At 40.3% G+C, this 21,463-nt stretch overlaps 1 protein-coding gene across 1 annotated transcript in view; it reads left to right on the top strand.

The window, feature by feature from the left end:
* The window catches only part of PRKN (parkin RBR E3 ubiquitin protein ligase), a 1,310,777-nt gene that overhangs the window by 1,101,998 nt on the left and 187,316 nt on the right, over positions 1–21,463 (top strand). The window contains exons 8-9 of the mRNA XM_038526511.1: positions 3,018–3,079; positions 19,517–19,666. Coding sequence (XP_038382439.1) covers positions 3,018–3,079; positions 19,517–19,666 — 212 coding nt within the window. The remainder of the gene's footprint in view (positions 1–3,017; positions 3,080–19,516; positions 19,667–21,463) is intronic.

Here is a 21,463-nt window from a genome sequence, read left to right as displayed (position 1 = left end):
TCCCCACTGAGTGTGGAGCCAGACACTGGGCTCCATCCCATGACCCTGAGATCATGACCACAGCCAAAACCGAGAGTTGCCTGCTTAACAATGGAGCCACCCAGCCACCATGTCCCCTCACCACGTGCACATTTTAATAGGAGCCTTTTCTCTATGATCTCGAGAAAAGATTTCCCCTTGGGAGCCTGAAGGCAGAGAATGCTGGGCACTGTGAGGATTCAACTGACCCAAGTAGGCCATGGTGGCTCCAGAAGATGACCCATTGCCATGCAGGAGGAGGCTCTGTGTGAAGAATTGGGAAAAAGCAAGAGTGCAGCCCCAACATTAACAACACTCTTCACGGAATCCTTCTTTGCCAGGCTCTTTCTTTCTCCTGGCACCCCAACCTCCCTCCTCACACTACTGGATTCCCTGTGTGTCTTACGTTTCTAGTTTCGTAATTTGGGAACTTGCCTTCACAGGGAGCTTGGGGCTGTCCATTTCCCACACTGATGTTTCCGCAGCGAGCAGGATGCTCCTCAATGGTCTCTTAAAAATCTTGACCCCTCACACATCTTCCCTTGTAACTAATGCCATATGTGTCCTCATTTATTATACTTTATTCCTCCTTCCAGGTGTTACAAGTAATTATCTAGTCTTCTGTGAAAGATGTTTATATTGGAACCCTCATTGACATCAATCCTTGTAGTTACATCTTAGGAGAGTGTTGGAATACAAATCCTGAAGACAGGCTAATTTTAAATTCTGTTTCTTATTTTACCTGGCATTAAATGAAGTCAAATAAGTCTTTTTCAAATTTGAGGGACATGGAGGACTACTTTAAAAAAAAAAATCCTCTAAAACTTCCAAGGTTGAATAGACTTATTCCGCAAAATAGTATCCTTTTAAATACATCTCAATATAAATGAGGACATAAACATTTTATATTCCTACAACTGGAAGGACCCAGTGAAAGTTAATAAGTTAAATGTAAATTTTAAAAAAAGTATTCCAGTTAGCTCTGTGAATTGAGTATCACAGATGCTGGCATTTTACGGCTCCTAAACTATTCCCCCAGGATGCAAACAAGGCCCTGGCTGGTTGGCTTGGTGTCCCTGTGCCCATGGTCCCTCCCCCGAGTGCACCTCCTACAGTTGGTACCAGACCATGGGCCTCCCACTTGTTGGGAACACATCCCTAGAGCTCTTTCCTTACGAGTTTCACAGAACTTCCTATTCCCAAGATGATCTAAAACTCTAGAACTGGTATGAGGCTGAACTTCCACTATAGTTTTTGGTTAAATGGCAGCCAAACAAATAATCCAGCATGACTTCTCCTAATTGTTTAGATAGTTATGACAATATCTAATATGAGCATCTCAAAAAGAACCTTCAGACTGCATGCCTGTGGCATCCAGTTGAACAAACACAGTTCTAATGTCAAGGACCTAGCTTCCTTTCTTTATAGCATTGGGTGTGCCTGAGGCAATTAACCTGCTATGTTTTCTGCCAAAATATCCATCTCAGGATTTTCATTTATTTTATTGGTCTATTGTCAGGTGGTGACATCACCCGTTTACATTGTGTTTATATTTTTAAAACTCCTTAGTACTACTTTGGTAAGCATTTACAAACCAGTCTCTCAAAGTATGAAATGTTATATCAAAGACTGTGTCAAATATAACATCAAACACTAAAACTGTGTTTCAGCATTTTACATGACCAGAGAATTTCTGAACTGGAATGGACTCTGTCAAATTCATCTCTGCAATATCTTGCGGAAATAGTCATTTAGCCTGTGTCTGAAAACCTACAGTTACTAGCTCATAAGGCAGTGTAGTCCATTTTTAAGTTAGAAATTTCTTTATATTGAACCAAAGTCTACTGCTGTCATTTTTGCCTATTAGTTATAATGCTATCTTCTAGAACCAAGCACAAATTGAATCTCTCTGGCAAAGGATAACTCCTTCACCCCTGTGATGATGACAACTCCCTCCTTCCTCAGCCTGTCCTCCCTAGACCGATGTCCTTGGTACTTTCCATCCTCCTTATTTCTCAATGCTGAGTAACAAGGACAACAGCACAGTGATTGCTTTGGTACATTGTGCATGCAACCCAATTCCTCACTAGAAGCTTCAACAGATTATGTAATCCATAGACTGTATCTAAGAAATGGGCTTTTATGTCAATTTTTGTTACTAGAGTTAAGATTGTAAATGACTACAACGTAATATGTAGGATTATTCTGTTAAAAAGATAGAGATGGAACATAACTTAAATGTGCTAGCTTTGGCAGCACATATACTAAAATGATAACTAAGCATGTGCTGGCATACATATATATAATTTATTTACTTCTTTCTTTTTACAAATGGAGAAAGAAAATCTGAAAGCCTGAAGAGGCTCCTACCGACTGGGTAGAATGGAAGGTCATGAGCACCCAAACTATTCTGGCTCTCTTCTTGAGTCCTTTCCATAAGAACTCCTTTCCAGACCAAAAAACAGGATCCTTCTGGTCATGACAGATCCTCCTGAAAGAACCAGGCATGGTTCTACTACAACCAAACCCCATGAAGACGCGGTGTCCAGCTGCCCTGTCTTCTTTCTTATCTTTCTGTGTGCAGGGTCCCTGCCTGCAAAGCGAGGAAACAGGGTGTGGTCAATAAGGGCAATGAACCTACACTCACCAATTCTCCCACTCTGGTCAGAATCCTGGTTCTCTATGAGGGAGAGTAACACACTGGACAGAAACGATGTGGGAGCCTAAAGCCCCACAAAGGCCAGATCCCAATCAGAAGGAAGAAAAGTCCTGGTGAGGCTCACCTGCAGTTCCTTCCCAGTGTCACAGTGGGGACCTGGACAGCAGCCATAGCTCCCTCAAAGGTATGGCTTTTGTGTGGTTGGTTGGAACATGTTGTGCAGGTAGGTGTCTGCGTCCTCCACAATAATACTGCAGCTGATAGTCAGAACTGCACATAAAAACACATTACTGTACAGAATGGTAATAACATGTTTGTGATTCATTGTTTTCTCCAACAGCTGGCTGCCCCAACTCCTTGATTAAAGAGCTCCATCACTTCAGGATTCTTGGAGAAGAGCAGGTGAGTCAGCCTCTCAAAGGCAGCGCCACAGTGTCATGAAAGATAGACACTAATGAGACAGTTTGGGCTCTCTCCAGGGAGGCAGAATATGTCTCCTGACCCTTGGCGCCCTAAAATGGGGAAGAAAGCCACACCATAGATATGTGTGAGGACACTCTTTTCCTCTTCTATCCATCAGACCTGACAGGTTATTAATTGGTACATCTGCTATCTGCCAGAGTATTTCATCTCAGGACGCCGACAGTAAGCAGGCATAACGTATTGGCAGATAAGCAAACAAGTAAGTGCCCAGATGCATGATGCCTAAGAGATCAGTCGTCGCAGGTGGTCTGACATGATGTCTGTGGGTGAGTGTGAGAGCTCCTCTCACCAGACCTTTGCACTTTGTGCATGTTCTCCATATTTCACTGCGACTGCTTTCTCTGGATGTGAATCTGTGACTTATATACAAAGGATGACCCATTAAAAGTAGATTATTTAAGTACTGTGGTACTCAGATGACAGATTCTAAATGGATGTGCTAAGTAAATAATTCAGGGTGCTGAATTATACACACATACTTTTGACTGCATAAAAGTAAATTTCTTAATCTTTGTATAGAATTACAGCTTCCATGGTATTATGTTAAACCTTGATGTCAAGTTATTCTTGAAATGCTTACACCAAATAGTTGACAGCATGAAAAGGAGACCTACCTCACCCTCTTACTGGCTTTTACTCAAAGGACATCTTTGCCACATCTGACCAGGGAATATGCAAAGGAAGATGAGTTTTATTGATGCGTTTTTGGTCAGTATGTTTTTCTTTCATACATGTATGTTGTAAAGTTGGATAACTGTGTCCAACATTAGATTAAAAACAGAAAGGAAAATTGAGGAAAACACAAAGAGATGGAAAAACATTTGATGCTTATGGATTAGAAGAATAAATACTGTGAAAATGTCTATGCTACTCAGAGCAATTTACACATTCAATGCAATCCCTATCAAAATACCATGGACTTTCTTCACAGAGTTGGAACAAATAATCCTAAGATTTGTATGGAACCAGAAAAGACCCCAAGTAGCTAGAGGAATGTTGAAACAGAAAACCAAAGGTGGGGGCATCACAATGCCTGACTTCAAGCTATATTACAAAGCTGTGATCAAGACAGCATGGTACTGCCACAAAAACAAACATGTAGATCAATTGAACAGAATAGAAAACCCAGAAATGGACCCTCAGCTCTATGGTCAACTAATCTTGGATAAAGCAGGAAAGAATATCCAGTGGGGAAAAAAGTCTATTCAATAAATGGTGTTGAAAAAATTGGACTGCCACATGCATGAGAATGAAATTGGACCATTCTCTCACACCATACACAAAGATAAACTCAAAATGGTTGAAAGTTCTAAATGTGAGATGTGAATCTGTAAAAATCACAGAAGAGAACACAGGCAGCAACCTTTTTGAACTTGGTCACAGCAACTTCTTGTGAGTCACATCTGTAAAGGCAAGGGAAACAAAATCAATAATGCACTATTGGGACTTCATCAAGAAAAAAAGCTTCTGTGCAACAAAGGAAATAGTCAACAAAACTAAAAGGCAACCTATGGAATGGGAGAAGTTATTTGCAAATGACATATCAGATAAAGGGTTAGGACCTAAGATATACAAAGAACTTATCAAACTCAACACCCAAAAAAACAATCAGGTCAAGAAATGGGTAGAGGACAGGAACAGACATTTCTCCAAAGATACACATGGCTAACAAGCACATGAAGAAATGCTCCACATAAGTTGTCATCAAGGAAATACAAATCAAAACCACAATGAGATATCACTTTACTCTGAGAATGGCTAAAATTAACAAGACAGGAAACAACAAATGTTGGCGAGGATGTGGAGAAAGGGGAACCCTCTTGCACTCTTGGTAGGAATGCACACTGGTGCAGCCACTCTGGAAAACTTGTGGAGGTTCCTCTAGAAGTAAAAAATAGAGCTACTGTATGACCCAGCACTTGCACTACTGGGTATTTACCCCAAAAATACAGATGTAGTGAAACGATGGGACACCTGCACCCCAATGTTCAGAGCAGCAATGTCTATAATAGCCACACTGTGGAAGGAGCCACGATGTCCAACAGTTGAATGGATAAAGAAGATGTGGTATATACGTACAATGGAATATTACTCAGCCATCAGAAAGGGTGAATACCTACCATTTACATCGACGAGGACACAACTGGAGGGTATTATGCTGAGCAAAATAAGTCAATCAGAGAAAGACAATTATCATATGGTTTCACTCATATGTGGAATATAAGAAACAGTGCAAGGGACCATAAGGGAAGGAGGGGAAACTGAGTGGGGAAAAATTAGAGAGGAAGACAAACCATGAGAGACTCCTAATTCTGGAAAACAAACAAAGGGTTGCAGAAGGGGAGGTGGGTAGGGGCATAGGGTAACAAGGTGATGGGCATTAAGGAGGACACATGATAGGATGAGCACTGGGTGTTATACTATATGTTGGCAAATGGAATTTAAATAAAATTTTAAATTTTAAATTAAAAAATTTTAAATATAAAAATTAAAAAAAAAAACCAGAAAGGAGTTAATAGGGGGAGGATAAAAAAACTAAAATTATTTTCAATTCCTTGATTTAACAGGTTTCAGAATGTCTCCTTTATATTTTCATACTGCAAAATCCAGAATTCAGCAGGCATAGTGTTTATTCAATTGTAATCAAAATCAGTTATCCTTCATTGTAGGTAAGAATTAATAACTGACTCCTGCAAACATACCTATTTAGGAAAACACATGTATCTCCCAGCCATTTTCCTGCGAAAGCCTGAGAGATTTCTTAAAGTAAGAATTACTGATTGTTGCCCTGACATTTCCACTCAGATAATGGAGCCCTCTCTTCTAACTTGTACCAATATTTGCAAATTATTTCCCTATTTGTGTTAGAGTCATTGGTGATTAGTAGGGAAAGAAGCCAACTGTAATCATCTCCTTGGATTTGCATACAAGTCAGGCCACTTTGCATTCTCCTAGAATTGTAATCGAGCCACAATCTAAATCACTATTATTCTGATTAGTTGTGCAACATGGGGTCATGGTTTATCACAACAATTTGATCTTTGTTTCCTGAAAAAGCACTTTTCCTTCCTTCCTTCTTTCTTTTCATTCAGAAGATACTTACTGAGCACCTACCTACTCAGGTGCTAGATACCATTCTCAGTTATAGGAATATAGGAGGGAGAAAGAAATACCAATGGACAACTGTGATGTTATGTACACACAGACACGTTCAATATTCATTATGTTAGGTGGTTATTATGGCCATGGAGAAAAATAAAACCAAAAAGAGGGTAGTGGTAGCTGGGGCTTCGAAGAGGTGAAATTTATATCAGGTGGTCAGAAATAACCTCACTGAACAGGTAATTTGTCAGTAAAGACATAAAGGGTGTGCCGGAAAGCATCCTGGTGACATCTAGGAAAGGAACTGAGTACAGTTAGGGAATAAATGAGTACAGAAGTTCTGAAGTGACCATCAGTAATGCTCATTTCATGTAAAAAGTATAAAATATAAGGTGTGGTTGGAGTAAGGTGAGAAGAAATGCAAGAGGGTGTGAACTGGAAGCCTTAGGCAGGAAGCATTTCTAGGAGGAAGACTGATCATCCATGCCTCCTGCTGACCAAGCACCAGCCCAGTGAGAAATGAACAATGGAATTTGAAACTTGGAGGTCATTGGTGACTTTGACCATGGGGGAGAGAGGGCAGGGAGGGAAAACCTGCTTGAATTGCTTGAATTGGGTTCATGTGAGAGGAGGAAGAGAAATGGGAGACAACAAATGTAGGTAACTTCTTTTCTGAGGAATTTAGCTGTAAAGGAAAGCAAAGAAATGAGGTAGCTGGGGTGGGGGAATATGGAATCAAGATAATTTTCTCTTTTACAGGAAAAGCTGAGGCATGTTTATAGGCCACTGGGAGTGACTCTGTAAAGGAGTAGGGGTTGGTGACATAGGGGAGAGGAGAGATGGTCAGGAACAATGTCCCTGTCCCCAAGGACACAAGAGAGTGGGGGGGGGGGGGAGGATGAGAAGAAAGGGGAATGGGAAAGGTAGTTGGTCCATTAGTTCTAGGTCCCAGTGAGTCCAAAGAGATTTTAGAGTTTGAGTACTAGCAAGGTTTAGCTGGAAAAGTAGGTGCTAGCTGACGAGTGAGATCCTTGGGGCACCCGGGTGGCTCAGTGGTTGAGCATCTGCCTTCGGCTCAGGTCATGATCCCAGGGTCCTGGGACCGAGTCCCACATTGGGCTTCCCGCAGGGAGCCTGCGTCTCCCTCTGCCTGTGTCTCTGCCTCTCTCGGTGTGTCTTTCATGAAGAGATAAATAAAATCTTTGAAAAAAAAAAAAAAAAGAATGGGATTCTTGACATTGAGATTACGGAGGCTTGCAGGGACTGGCAATGGCAGGGTCAGGGGAGGGCCGGGAGTGCTGGTGGCCGAGTTAGTATAGAGGAAAAGTTGACTGGAAAAGTTGAGGCCAAAAGTTTGGGAAGCCAGGGCATTGGAAGGGTGACCCATGTGGACACTGAGATCCTCCAGAATTATTACCAGAGCAGACTGGGAAAGAGTGCTGGTGAGCCACAAACTGAAGCTTCAAGAAATGGGGGCAGGAGGAGCAGGGAGAGAGAAATTGAAGGAGGTAAGGCTCAGGAGCTCCTGCAGAGGAGAAAGTGCACCCAGTGGAACCTGGTGGTCCGAAACTCAAAGGGTGTCAGGAGAGAAGAAAACTGTTCTACTTAGAGCGTTGCAGAGCAATGCTTGGTGGTACAAAGTGCAGAAAGTATTTGAGGGAGCTGCCAGGGAAGTGGTGTCAAAGGGAAGAAGCCAGTTTCAGTGGGGGAAGAAGGTGAGAGGAACAGTAGGTGTAGATTGAAGTCACAGGGCAGGTAGGACTGTCTGGCCCTGGCTTCCCCAGCACAGGGGCAGGAGCTGGGGCAGCTGGAGGGCAGAGTAGGGCAAAGCAATGTACGGAACCACGTGGGCATGGGGGTCTGATAGGAGAATGACAGGGGAGCCAGGAACTGCTTCAGGGACTGATATTAACCGGAGGTGTCAGTCTGGGACATTTCTATCCTGATGATACATGACAAAAGCTAGTGTCCTCAGGGCAGATGGTGACTGGAGCTCCAGAGAGAAAGCAAAGCATTCCAGCCCCACCGCTCCTGCAGGTTAGGGTAGGGCAGCCTTTCAGGGAGCTGGTACAGCATTTAGGCTCTCTCTTGATGCTTGAAGCAAATTTTATTACTTGACAAAATGAGATTTTATATTAATGTGTGTTACCAGTGCCCTTGGACACATCACTTCAGTCGCTCACTAATGTGGCTTTTCCATTCGTAGAAAAGGAAGAGAAATGGTCAGCCATGTCTTAGAATTTTTGTGAATCAATAGGATTGCAATGTAAGTTGCAAATATTAAGTGCTACGCGAAAATGTTTCTGATTTAAATACTACTTGCATTATTTACACTCAATAGATTGAAGTGGTAGCAACAAGGTAGGCAATAAAATAAGTGTGATGTGCACCTAAAAGTGAATTGATAAGATGCACACAGATACTGCTTAATTACTGAATCCATTGCTGGATGGTGGAGATAGATGCTTATCAGTCATCTCATTTCTTTGTATGTGATTCCTTTCCATTTTCATTGGTCCTTAAAAGGCCCTTGATTTTTGAGATCTAGATTAAAGATAAATCATTAAACACTATAAATAATTACCTTCCTACAATAAAAATATAATTAAAACTCCTTGTAATTTAACGTAACACATTTATATTAGCTTTTTGGCCCTGTCTCTGACTTGTGTTTATAATTCACGTTCATAAAGCATCTTTCATCCCTCCAAGTCCAATCTAATTGGCAAAGATATCATCACATAGTAGGTAATTAAGCTACTCCAAAGTTTAAGGTGAGCCTTAAAAAAAAAAAAAAAAAAAAAAAAGGACAGAAAACCCCACCAGGAATAATATCTGTCAGTCCATAGGGTTTTGAGAGCCTTCAGAAGAACGGCATTTCAGAAATACCTCTACTTATACCAGGTTCCCCCACCTTAGGTTCAATCACTAATCACCAGAATTATGAAGAAACAACATTCAAACATTCATGTATTCCACAAATATTTTGTGATTATCTTTTATTGTACTACTATTGTGCTAGTGTTAGGTAAAATGGTAAACAAGGAAATCACAAGAACAAATCATGGTAGGTGCTATGTTGAAAACAAACAGTGATTGAGATTTGACGTATTTTAGATAAGGATCCATAAATTTTGAGAAGGCACCCACTATTCACTGAGCTGGGATCTCAGTATTGGATAGAAGAGCATTCAAAGCAGAGAGAAGCACATGTTCAGTGACACACACACCCAAGAGGCAAAGAGATTGTTCTGTTCAAGCCACTAAGTAAAATCAATGTGGCTGGAAGATAATGAGCAAGAGGGACAGTGATGAAAGACGAAGACCATCCACACCATGTAGGCCATGATCAAGATTTGGATTTGAAAAAAAAAAAAAGATTTGGATTTGATTGAGTTCAATAGGAAATTCTTGAAAGTTTAAGCAGGGGGCAGGCATTAACTAAATTACATTTCCAGAATGTCAGTCTTGCTCCAATTGGGACAACATCTGGATCAAGACAGTTGGCAGAGGAAAGAGAAGGAAGTGAATATCCAGAGGTAGGACACAGGTCTCAGGGATTCATAAGCTGAAGGAGTCCTACAGTTTTATCTCACCGAGAGCCATAAGGTGGTAGGAAGGTGAGAATGGAGGTGAGGAAGCTGGGGCTCACCTCTGAACAGATTTGATAGGCCTAAAGCATTGAGAAGGAGGCAAGTCAGGATTTGGATATATGATTCAGAGCTCAGAGGAGACAGAGGTCAGGGGTCAGAGATGGAAAGATAAATATGGAATCTTTGGCACACAGATGGCATTTTATTTATTTATTTATTTGTTTGTTTGTTTGTTTATTTATTTATTTAGGTTTATTTAAGTCATCTCTACATCCAATGTGGGGCTTGAACTCATGACCCTGAGATTAAGAGTCATATAGTCTTCCAATTGAGCCAGCCAGGCACCCTGGGCAGATGGTATCTTAAATCCATGGCAGTTGCCAAATGGGAATTAAAGACAAGGGACCAGGTGAATCCTAAGGAGCTCCAACATTTGGAAATGTGTTAAAAGAAAGGAAAGCCCAGGAAAAGACAGGGAGAAGGAGGTGGGAGGTGATGAACACCACAGTGCCTCTGGAGGAAGTCAGAGGCACTTGAATTTGGAGGCCAAGAGTAGTACTACTCAAAGCTGTGTCTCAGGGACTGTAGTAAAGGATAAATAACATGTGTCCATGGGCCACCATGCCCTATGCTGACAGCCCTTAAACCTGTATGTGTTCAGCAGTCCTGTTTGCAAAACCTCCAGAAGTCTATGGTGTCACATTCACTGTTAGAAACTTTCATGAGGAAAACACTTAGCAGGAGCCCCCACTCCATAGCATTGCCTTCCTGGGGGCCCTGCCATGGCCATAGAAAGGACAAGGGAAGAAGAAGCCAATTGGTTTTGACCTCCTTTCCAGAAGATCCCATAACCACTGGAAGTCAAAGTATTTTTTTGACATCATGTCATCAGGAACATCTGAAAAAGAAGAAACTTCAGGTCCCCAGGCTGGCTCAAGTGGTGGGGCATGCAACTCTTGATCTGGGGGTCATGAGTTTGAGCCTCATGTTGGGCATAGAGATTACTTTGAAAAAAATAAAACAAATAAAAATTTAAAAATAAAAAGGAAAAAACTTCGTAAATTGCAATCCAGGATACAGTCTATTGCTCCAATTATATTTTAGGTATTGTTTGATCTGTTTTCTCCTTACATCTGATTTCAGCCATCCTAATGATTATTTTTTCTATGCAGTGAATAAGGTCCAGCCCTTTCTCTAGCCAATTTACTTCATCAGTCAATGACAGATGTCCAGGGATGAAGAAAACATTATTAGCAACAAAACAGAGACTACAAACAGGAACGTGGCAGGCACACCCACAGAGGCTGTCACCAACTCCCCCAGGGCTAACTACCTGCAAATGAGGAAAAATAAGATTAAGGTTACTGAGAATTTAACGAGTGTCAGGTTGTTGTTTTTTTCCCCCAGTTCTAACACATATAGAAAATAGGGCATCCTCCGTATACCAAGGAGAAATGGACTAATCATAAATGTGTGTTTCTCTAGGAGGTTATTTTAGATTTTTTTATTCAAAGAGGAAATTCCATAAGAAACTATTTTTCATTATTTTCTAAAAGGATGACTGAGGAAGAGTGAGCTGGAAAAAAAATTTTTTTAAGATTTTATTTATTCATGAGAGACCGAGAGAGAGAGACAGAGACAGAGACAGAGGGAGAGGGAAAAGCAGGCTCCCTAGGGGGAACCCGACATGAGACTAGATCCCAGGACCCCAGGATCACGACCTGAGCCAAAGGCAGACGCTCAACCACTGAGCCACCCAGGTGACCCTAAAAACATTTTTTTTTAATAAAAAGGAAAAAACAGAAAGTGGAAGCCGCTTGGTATTGGAGAAAGAGTGGTCTTTAGAGCCATAGCCCTGATTTCTGATCGGGGATCAGAGGTGTCCTGCCTGCGTGAAGTTCAACAAAAGACTGAACTTCTGTGTGACTCCATGGTTTCATCCTTTTAGTTCCCAGAGTAGACAAAGAAGGTGCTGCATGGGCAAAGTGTTGGCGCAGTGGCTTGGCAAAGAATAGTAGCTCAGCAAATGGCATTTCTGATGGGAATTTGAGGAGGGAGGACCCAGGGAGGAAATCCCCAGGTGCTGGTGGCTAAGACTTAGCAGAATCCAGAGTTTAAGGAGGGAAAGCAAGACAGGTCCCAGCCTACTCCGTTGGGTTTGTCTTGTAGCTATACCTGAGTGCCCCCAAAAGGATATTCTGAAAAATTCCGCCGCAGAACAAAAACAGCCTCCTTCCCTGCTCAGAGGATTTGAAAGGCTGCCATGGAGCTCTGGGATTGCTGACAAGCTGTGACTCATTTGACAGAACGTTTGCCAGTTTTCTCAGACTTCAGTTTTATCACTATAGTATTCCTGTACTTTATATTTCCTGCAATCTCAAACTTGAGGTTCCTTTTTTGCTTTCTTTTCTTAGGAAAGCATGCAAATCAGATATCACAACAAGGAGGTACATGTCTTCCCACACAGGTGTTTTGGGTGGTTTTCCAGGAGTACAAGATTGTCAGGTGCGGGGCCTTCCCAGCCCGACTCCTCAAGTGACCACCAGTGCTTAGCATGCAGTCAGTGGCCAGCGAGAAGGAGGAAGCTAGCTGCCCCATGTGGGATTTGAACATGTGAACCTTGCTTCATTAGAGAACAATATTCTACCCAACTCAATTCTTCTACCTACCCGCAGACTCCCAAAATACAACCTCTATTTGATTATACTCTCCCATGATTCATTATTCAGATTCTTAAAATATCAGTTTATTGAAACTTGTCTGAACTTTACATTTTAAAAGGAATATCTTCTGTGCTTAGGAATATCCGTGGGAGTACACATAAAGACTGAATAATTTATTTCTCGAATAAATAAAATATAGACCATAGCAATGAGTTGAGATTTTTACCTAGGTAGGTCATACTAATGGAATGCATTTTCACTATAATCTGATGAAATGTAAGAAATGTTTTAAAAAAATTTTTTTCCTTAGAGAAATGCTTTGTTAATATTCACTTTCAAAAAATTTTTGCGAATACCATGTTGTCACTCTAAATTATCTTAGTTATCTGTCTGTGGATTATCCATTTTATGAAAGTATATCCATAAATTTGCAGACTAGTTTTAATAATATCTTAAGCAACATTTGTTGGCAGGTTAAGACGAATACATCCACACACACACACACAGGTGCGCACACAGTCACAGTGATTCCAAAGATAAATAGTAAGTAAGGGATTTTTAGAAAATTTTGAGCTCACCTGAGAATAGATTCTACACAGACTTACCCACATTACAAATTAATCATGTTCCTTCAGGGCAGCCCGGGTGATTCAGCAGTTTAGCGCTGCCTTCGGCCCAGGGCATGATCCTGGAGTCCCAGGATCAGTCCCATGTCGGGCTCCCTGCATGGAGTCTGCTTCTCCCTCTGCCTGTGTCTCTGCCTCTCTCTCTGTGTCTCACATGAATAAATAAAAAAATCTTTAAAAATAAAAAATAATAATAATAATGTTCCTTCAGTTCTCTTCCTAAAATGCCATTACTGATAAGTGAAAAAAGCACCTGCATATTATGCGAGTAGTGTCAACAGATCGGTATCTGTTCACTTTCCCCATTGGAGTCCATTTATCTCTTTACCACTATTGTGTGTATTTTGCACTCAGATGAATCTCCATATTCTGCCCTATTTAGTGCTAATTTGTTAAAACTCTCTAGTAAATAAATAGTTGGGTTCTTTCAATACATTGTCAACTTTGTGCCAGTAAGTGGTTGAAAGGAATCCATGGAAATGTCTGCCATACCTTGAAGGGAACCAAGTATCTCTAATGACATACATATAACTACATGTCTAATTTCTTTCCTTAGCATATGAAACTTTCTGTGACTACTAACTCATTACTGTCTTTAGGTCACATGTTTGTTCTTATAAATTTCACAATGTTAAAAAAACAGTTGTAAAGCACTCAGTAGGCTTGGGTTTTATTTCAGATGTGTGTACTTTTTAATTATCAGAAATTACAGGTATATAAGTTAAAATATTTGTCTTTAGAAAAGAAATCATATGCTCAAATTCTCTTGAGTGTATCACAAATAGAATAATTATAATTAAGTCATTTTTATAAGCTCCTTAGCTAATGAGCAGAAAGAAAAATATAATTTCACATTTCATCAGTAACTAAGACCACTGTGAATACTGTCAGCAAGAATTTCTAAAGTGTTATTGGACTTTGTCCATAGGTTAACTTCTTCCTAGATAAAAGCTGCCATTCAGGGATGACTGGGTTGCTCAGTGGTGAAATGTCTGCCTTCAACTCAGGGCATGATCCTGGAGCTCCAGGACTGAGTCCCACATCGGGCTCCCCACAGGGAGCCTGCTTCTCCCTCTTCCTGTGTCTGTGTGTGTGTGTGTGTGTGTGTGTGTGTGTGTGTCATGAATAAATAAAAAGTATCTTTAATAAAATAGCTATCATTCATAGTAGTAAAATCACTTAACTAAATTAAGTAGTTGGGTGATCTATCACTAAATCAGAAAATAGCCAATTGCTTGAGAGCCATTTATTTAAAATAGAAAACCATCCTACATCACTCTTATTAATTCCCATTGCCATTGATTGTTTTGTTAGAAGAATTAAATTAATTGACACTCACTGGAGTTAGATTCCATTAATTCATCCTACAACAGTTTGCTATTTACACTATGGATAAGATACTCTACCAAATTCAGGAGAAACAAATACAAAAAAGCACTAGGGGGTTGTGGGTGTGCAAAAGGTCTACATTAAGATCTGAAGGGACTGAATAATCTGGGTCCCCTGGGCTCACAAAACTGAACCAGCCAAAGATATCTTTGGAAACAAGGCCTCACACTGAGCAGAAATGTGTTTGGAATAGAGAAGGGGATGAGGAAAGAGGAAATCTAGTTAAAAGTGGGGTAATAATTCTGGGAGCTCATGGAAAGTGAACCCCACAAACCAGAAGAGGAAGCTCTTGAGCCACCAAGAGCTATGCTGGATCCTCCTTGTTTCTAAAGTTTACTTAGAACTGATCTCATGTAAAACAGTGCAACAGCAAGAAGCAAGGTTAAATCCTACACAAAGTTTTTAAGAGGTTACAGAGAATGAGGAGGAGAATGATGTCCTGAGAGGTAAGAAAAGCATGTTAGTCAGGTGGAGACTAAAGTCACTATTTGCAAAGGAACCATATGATAAAGAAATCATACAAATACAAATAAATAACAGATATTGTCTTAAAAGAAACAGAAAATGAAAAGGAAGAAACTTCTAAACCTGAAAGTAAAGTGAAATGACAGATTCCAGAGAAGTTGACAGATGTAGAGGGTGAGTAAAGAAGATCCAATATATGTATACTAGAAATCCTGTAAGAAACATGTCAAAGCAAGAAAATAGAGCAAACACTGAAAATTAATTCAATGCAGTTTCCTTGAATCATGAAAATTGATCAGAAAATGACCAGCACCAAGATACATTCTTACAAAACTACCAGATTCTAAAGAAAAAAAATATCCTTTGGGCATCTGGGTGAAAACATTACCAACTCAATGTGTAAAGGGAAAAAATAGTCAGATTGTCATCAGGCTTGTCCATAATGCCTTCCACCAGAAGCACAAAAAGTAATACAGTGAAGTTGCTCAAGGAAGAAAACCTGGGAGGCCAGAATTTTATATCCACTCAAATTACTTTTCAAGAATAAAGGCCCCAAAGGAACCATCACCAATACATATGCAAGACCTCAGTGAATATTTTTCTCATATACTCCTTCTGGGGAATTTACTGGAGAACATGCTTCTAACAACCAAAATTGCCATAGAGATGCCAATATTAGGACTGGGGGTGAACATGAGATATGTTTGTGTGTGTGTGTGTGTGTGTGTGTGTGTGTGTGTGTAGACCCAAGATAGCATGAAAATTAAGGAAAAGAAAGCATAGTATGGAATGGCCATATGCTTCAACAATGCACATAGAGTATAATTATTAGAAAAATTTGGCAGGAGATATTGTATAGCATGTGAAAATATATGTGAGGCTTTTAGTAATCATATTCATAGTGATACTGGTATTGTTATTCTAATACCCTTGTATGTGTGTGAGATAAAGCAAATGAGCTATCGTGGAATATAGTTTTCTTCCATCATCCTCTGTGTTCTTAAGAACCAGTGTAGAAGAAAGGAGATATAGCAGATGTTAAGTAAAAGCCTGAAGCACTGAAATAGCTACCCTCCTAGCAAATTTCAGGTGTACGATATAGTATCATTCGCTGTATTACCATTTTGTGCATTAGATCTCCAGAACTTATTCATCTTACAAAACTAAAACTTAATACCCATTTTGGATAGGCATAAAGGTTGAACAGTCCAGTGGTACAGCACTGAGCTGAACACCTCAGAGGGGTTTGAAACATATGTACTGAAATCACTCACAGTCGTGTGAGGGGATATTTGTGTGCCAAAGCCATGTAGGGGTGGGAGGGACCGAGGAGTGCCTTATCTCTTATTCCTTACCACCTGGCTTAAATCCAACCTCCTGCCTACTCTGCACTTAGCAGCCATGTGTTGTAGAGAAACATAAAATTCTGCTGACTGGTTTTCCTTTCAATGCATAATCTCTGCCTACAAATGGGTTGTTTAGTGCTGCCTAGCAATAATGCTAGCTCCTTCTATCCGTTTCCTCTCCCCTGGTCATTGATGTCTTTCTTCTCTTCTCAAATATTCAACACCTCCTTTGTCTGTCTGCCCCTGGGCCCAAATACTCCCTTCCTTCCTTTGCTAAGGACTGTGGCCTTATGCCCTTCAGGCCAACCCTTCTACTCATGCTTGAGATCCTGCTCCTCCCTCTGCCCAAGGACAGAGCTTATTTCCTAGCTGACATCATCAATACTCTCCTCTCCTCTTTCCACTCATTCCCTTATATTATTTCCTCAATTTCAAAAAATCCTTTATAATCCCACCACCCTCTTTAGCTGCTCTCCTATGCTTCTGTTCTCCTTTTCAGCCAAACTCCTACAGGAAGAAGTACCCATTCTCACCTCTTAGAATTCCTTCCCTCCAAATCTGTCTTGACTCCATTTGACTCCACTAAGACTTTTGGCTCCATGACTCCACTGAAAATGGCTCTTGTCCAGATCACAGTGACATCTGCATTTCCGACTCCAACCAATTTTCAGTAATTGCCTTCTGTGTAGCTCTTAGGACAATTTATCATGACACCCTCCTAGAAGAATTTCATTCCCTTGGCTTCCAGGATACCTACATCCTTTTCATTTTCCACCTGCCTCCTCAGTCCCCTTTGCTGGCTCCTTCTCATCTTTCCTAGAAAAGGTTAGCTAGTCTCAGCCAGCCTCATGACTACTGAGAACACAGAGTCAGATTGTCAAGTCAGACTCGCAGGAATCATAGATGTAACCTTGGGTCAAGCTTTACTAATTACTTCAAGGATACAGGTAATAATGAGGTACCCAAAAAGCACAGAGAAGTGTGGGTCATTTGGCGTGGCTTCCTAGGTCACTTCTCAGCATCTTAGGGTGTGCTTTAGGCCAGACTTAATAAATGAAGTCTCCAGGAAGCTCACAGAATGATCATTAACATGACATCTCTCAATTATATAAACTGTCTCATCATTCATCACTCGAGGAATCATTCATCACATAAGTATTTCCTGCTTAATGTATTCCATAGTTAAGAAATCTTTTCTAGTAAATGCCATTGTATGTATGTACCATTAGCATGTTTACAAGAGGATCTGACCAAGTCATCTTTCTTTCCTGGGGCCAGAAAAATGAGAAAATGCATGGAAGGCTTGATGCTAACCCTTTCCCTCCCAGCCTTCCATGCACATATTATTTCAAAATTTGTATCTACAACCCACACCTTTCTCCTCAACTCCAAACTCATATATCCCATTAGCCATTCAGAATCTTGGCTGTGTAGCAGTTTATCAAATTGAAGATGAGCACAGTGGAAATGGCTCTTTTTTGCAGTTCCCAACTTATACACACACACAGATGTGCATGCACATTCACACATATACAGACACACCTTCTTCTGAGTCTTCCCATCCCAGTAATACAGTCTCTGTTTTTCTCTTTCTGTGTGTGTATGTATGTGTGTCCTATCTTCTCAGGCAAAAACATTACATTCATGCTTGACTCCTTTTTTTTCCACAGGCCATGTATCCAATCTACCTAAAAATTTTGCTGTTTCTACCTTTAAAATATATCCAGCTGATCTCCCACCTTTACCACTAGCTTGCTGGTTCAAGCCTCTGTCATCTCTCACGTGGATCACTGAAAACCTCCTGCTTGCCCCTCTGCTTCTTTCTCCCATCCTCCACCCCCCCAAGAGTCAATTCTGAATATTTCAGCCAGATGCTTGTCTTTAAGAGATTAGTGAAATTATGTCACCCCACAGCTCCAAAGTTTCTGTGGTTCCCATATTTCTCAGAATAGCAGCCAGAGTTCTCCTAATGGCCCTCAGGGACCTACACAGGCAAGATCCCCAAAAGCTCTCTGTCCGCATCATTTCCCTATCTGCTGTCATTCAGCCACACTGGCCTCTGCTGCACCTCAGAGCACCAAGCACATTCTGGCCTCTGCATCTTGGTACCACTCTATCCTTGGCCCAAAAGTCCAGTCCCACAGGTAGCCATGTGGTTCGCTTTTCTAGTCTCCCTTAGATGTTTTAATACACATACCTTCTTTATGAGGCATCCCCTTCCCCCTAATCACCTCTTCAAAATTATAGTCCCTATCTTCTCCAAAATCTGCTTCTTCTCTGCTTTTTATTCTCCTTTCCACTGAAATATAACCTTTCAGCATTTGTTGTTATAGGCATGTGGACGAGAGCAAAGGTGTCTGTTTTATTCACTACTGTATCCCCAGCACCACTGTAGGGTCTGACATATAGTAGACTGTCACCAAATGTCACATAAACTAATTTAGAGTTGAGCAAATCCACTTGACTTGATTTGAGTTTAGAAGTGAATATGATCAAATAACACAAAGAGAACAATAACAGGGCAGTGATAGGAAGGCCCTGGAAACTGTACTGTGTGGCTTTATGCTGCAGGCTGGGGAAACCAGAGAGGGTGATAAGCCACGAAATGGCATGAGGAAATCAGGGATAGAAGAAAGCATGCTTTAAGAAAGAGAATAATGATAAAAGGAATAATGTGAATCTCTTCATCAAGCTGAATGTGCTCAGTATTGCTCAGATATCATGTGGGCTGGATATTAAGGCCTATTTTCAAAATGGTTTTAAAATAGAGGCATAGAGTCCTGAATAGAAGCATGAAAATGACTACTTGATGAGATTGATAATGATGCATTATGTGTCCATAACTTAAAAAGTAAATATGTTTCCTAAAATTTGTATGAAACAAGACTGTTAAATGTAGTTGATAGTAGTAGTATTAAAAACAACAACAACAACCTTGGGGGCGGGGAATTTAGGATCAGTTTCCTAGAAATGCAAAGTTATCTGCTTACCAATCACAGTTGGGAAGGCCTTTTCCTTTATGTTGGATCATACCTTGTCCACCCCACCCCACCTCATTTTTTACCAAAACAGATTAACAAGAAAGCCCACAGACCTCCAGCTATTAATATTTTGACTAAAATAGCACATTGTAGCATTATCACTCTTCAAAACTCATGTTGTTTTTTTACAGTACAACCGATACCAGCAATATGGTGCTGAAGAGTGTGTGTTACAGATGGGGGGCGTGTTGTGCCCCAGCCCTGGTTGTGGAGCTGGACTGCTTCCCGAGCCAGGCGTGAGGAAGGTCACTTGTGAAGGGAGTAATGATCTTGGCTGTGGGGTAAGTACCACCCACACCTCTGGGTGTTGATGTGTGTGTGTTTGGTTTTAGCGAATTGGCAATGATTATATATTTGTTTTATTTTCATTTTCCCTTTGTACTCAGATATCTTTGAACTGATGTATAACAAAACAGAATTTTAGGGGTGCCTGGCTGGCCCATTCAGAAGAGCATGTGACTCTTTGTCTCAAAGTTGTGAGTTCAAGCCCCACCTTGGGTATAGAGATTCCTTAAAAATAAAATCTTAAAAAAAAAATAGACCTTTAAATTCTTATATAGGATCCCAGATATTAACATATATATTCATTGATGTGAAGGAAAAAGTTATATTAAGATTTTCTGCTCTAATTGTTTATCACAGTGTTTTTTCTAAGACATTGTGAATTACTAGACCAGACTTTTAAACTTTTTTTTCCAGTGCTCAGCTGATTCAGAGAAAAAATGTATTATTTTTTCAGAGTTGGCTTTAAGTAGACAGAGTAAAGGCAAAAGAGAATTTCCCATCAGTGATGTCTTAGCAGAATTGTTTGCCTAAGTATTTCAAGAAATAAAATGAAGATTAATATGGAAAACCTGAAATGTTATTGTATCATAAAAATCATTTTAAATAGAGATGAGCAAAACTAATGGTGCCTCTTAGAGAAGCAGAATAAGAAACATGGAAAATGTTTGTTCTAAGAGGTCAACCAATATGACCCAGGCAGCCTCTTGAATGAATCTATGGCTGCAAGCTGACAGGGAAGGTGTGAGGGAAGCATAACTCAAACACAAAAAGCCTTGCTAAATTATAGGTTGAAATGACAAATGGATAATAATCCTGATATTAGATTTCATGCAGGCCAGGAAAGGAAGGAAGTGTATGTGCTTATAAAATGCTATTGAATTTTGATGGGAAAACATTTCTTTTAAAATTGCTACTTCATGAGGAGTTTTGTAGAAGGAGTGTTGATGGCAGAGGCATATTGCCAGGGCCTAATTTTTGGCTGAGAGCTGTAAGTCATCTATGCGTAAGTTGACATCTGTTGTCCTCAGTAAAGCTATCTGTCATGCAGTGGGGTTGCAAAGCCCTGGGCTGAGCCATATAGTAGAGGAAGTGGACGTTAGAAAGCAATGAGATACCATGATGACTCTTCAGGAAAAAAATGCCTCTGGATTAATAATCATGATTACATTAGAATGGAAACACAAGTTATAATTGCTAGCTTTAGAAATTACAGATGTCAAACTGCACTTTCCAGCCAAGAGCATCATCATGTACTGTGTCATCTGCACCAATTGTGTGGGGCCTAAGCAAGCTGCCAAATTCTAGGAAACCACAATGCTGGTGAATGTTTTCTATTAAAATGAGTCACAATAGTTTTTAACTAATATCCAAACTGTATGCTTCTGCCTGCTAATTGCCTACTGTTGTTCCATTCTCTAAAGCTGGATTTTAAGGTCTTAAATTTCTTTATGATCTTTATGAGAAAGAGACTTTCTTTGGCACATCTTCTGCATTCTGTTGTTCACCTTGCTTTAAAGAACTTTGAAGGTTTTATGTAATTTTAAGTTTTGAATAGCTAAATCTTCCCTTTTTTGTACAATGTGACAAAGTAAAGAAGTAGCATACAATTTAAGCTTCAAATCATAGAAAATTACTTTGGGAGTGAATTGAACTGCTTTGATACCTTTGGGTTAAACAGTTTGGGGGCATACCTTACCTAAATGAGAAAAGCTGTCTTCAGGATATTTTTCCTTTTGAAATTCTAAGTAATGAGTTTTATTTTATTTTTATTTATTTGGTTTTGTTGTTTTCAG

Source organism: Canis lupus, chromosome 1 (assembly GCF_011100685.1).
Source record: "Canis lupus familiaris isolate Mischka breed German Shepherd chromosome 1, alternate assembly UU_Cfam_GSD_1.0, whole genome shotgun sequence".
Lineage (NCBI taxonomy): Eukaryota > Metazoa > Chordata > Mammalia > Carnivora > Canidae > Canis > Canis lupus.
This window is presented reverse-complemented; position numbering and strand designations above follow the sequence as displayed.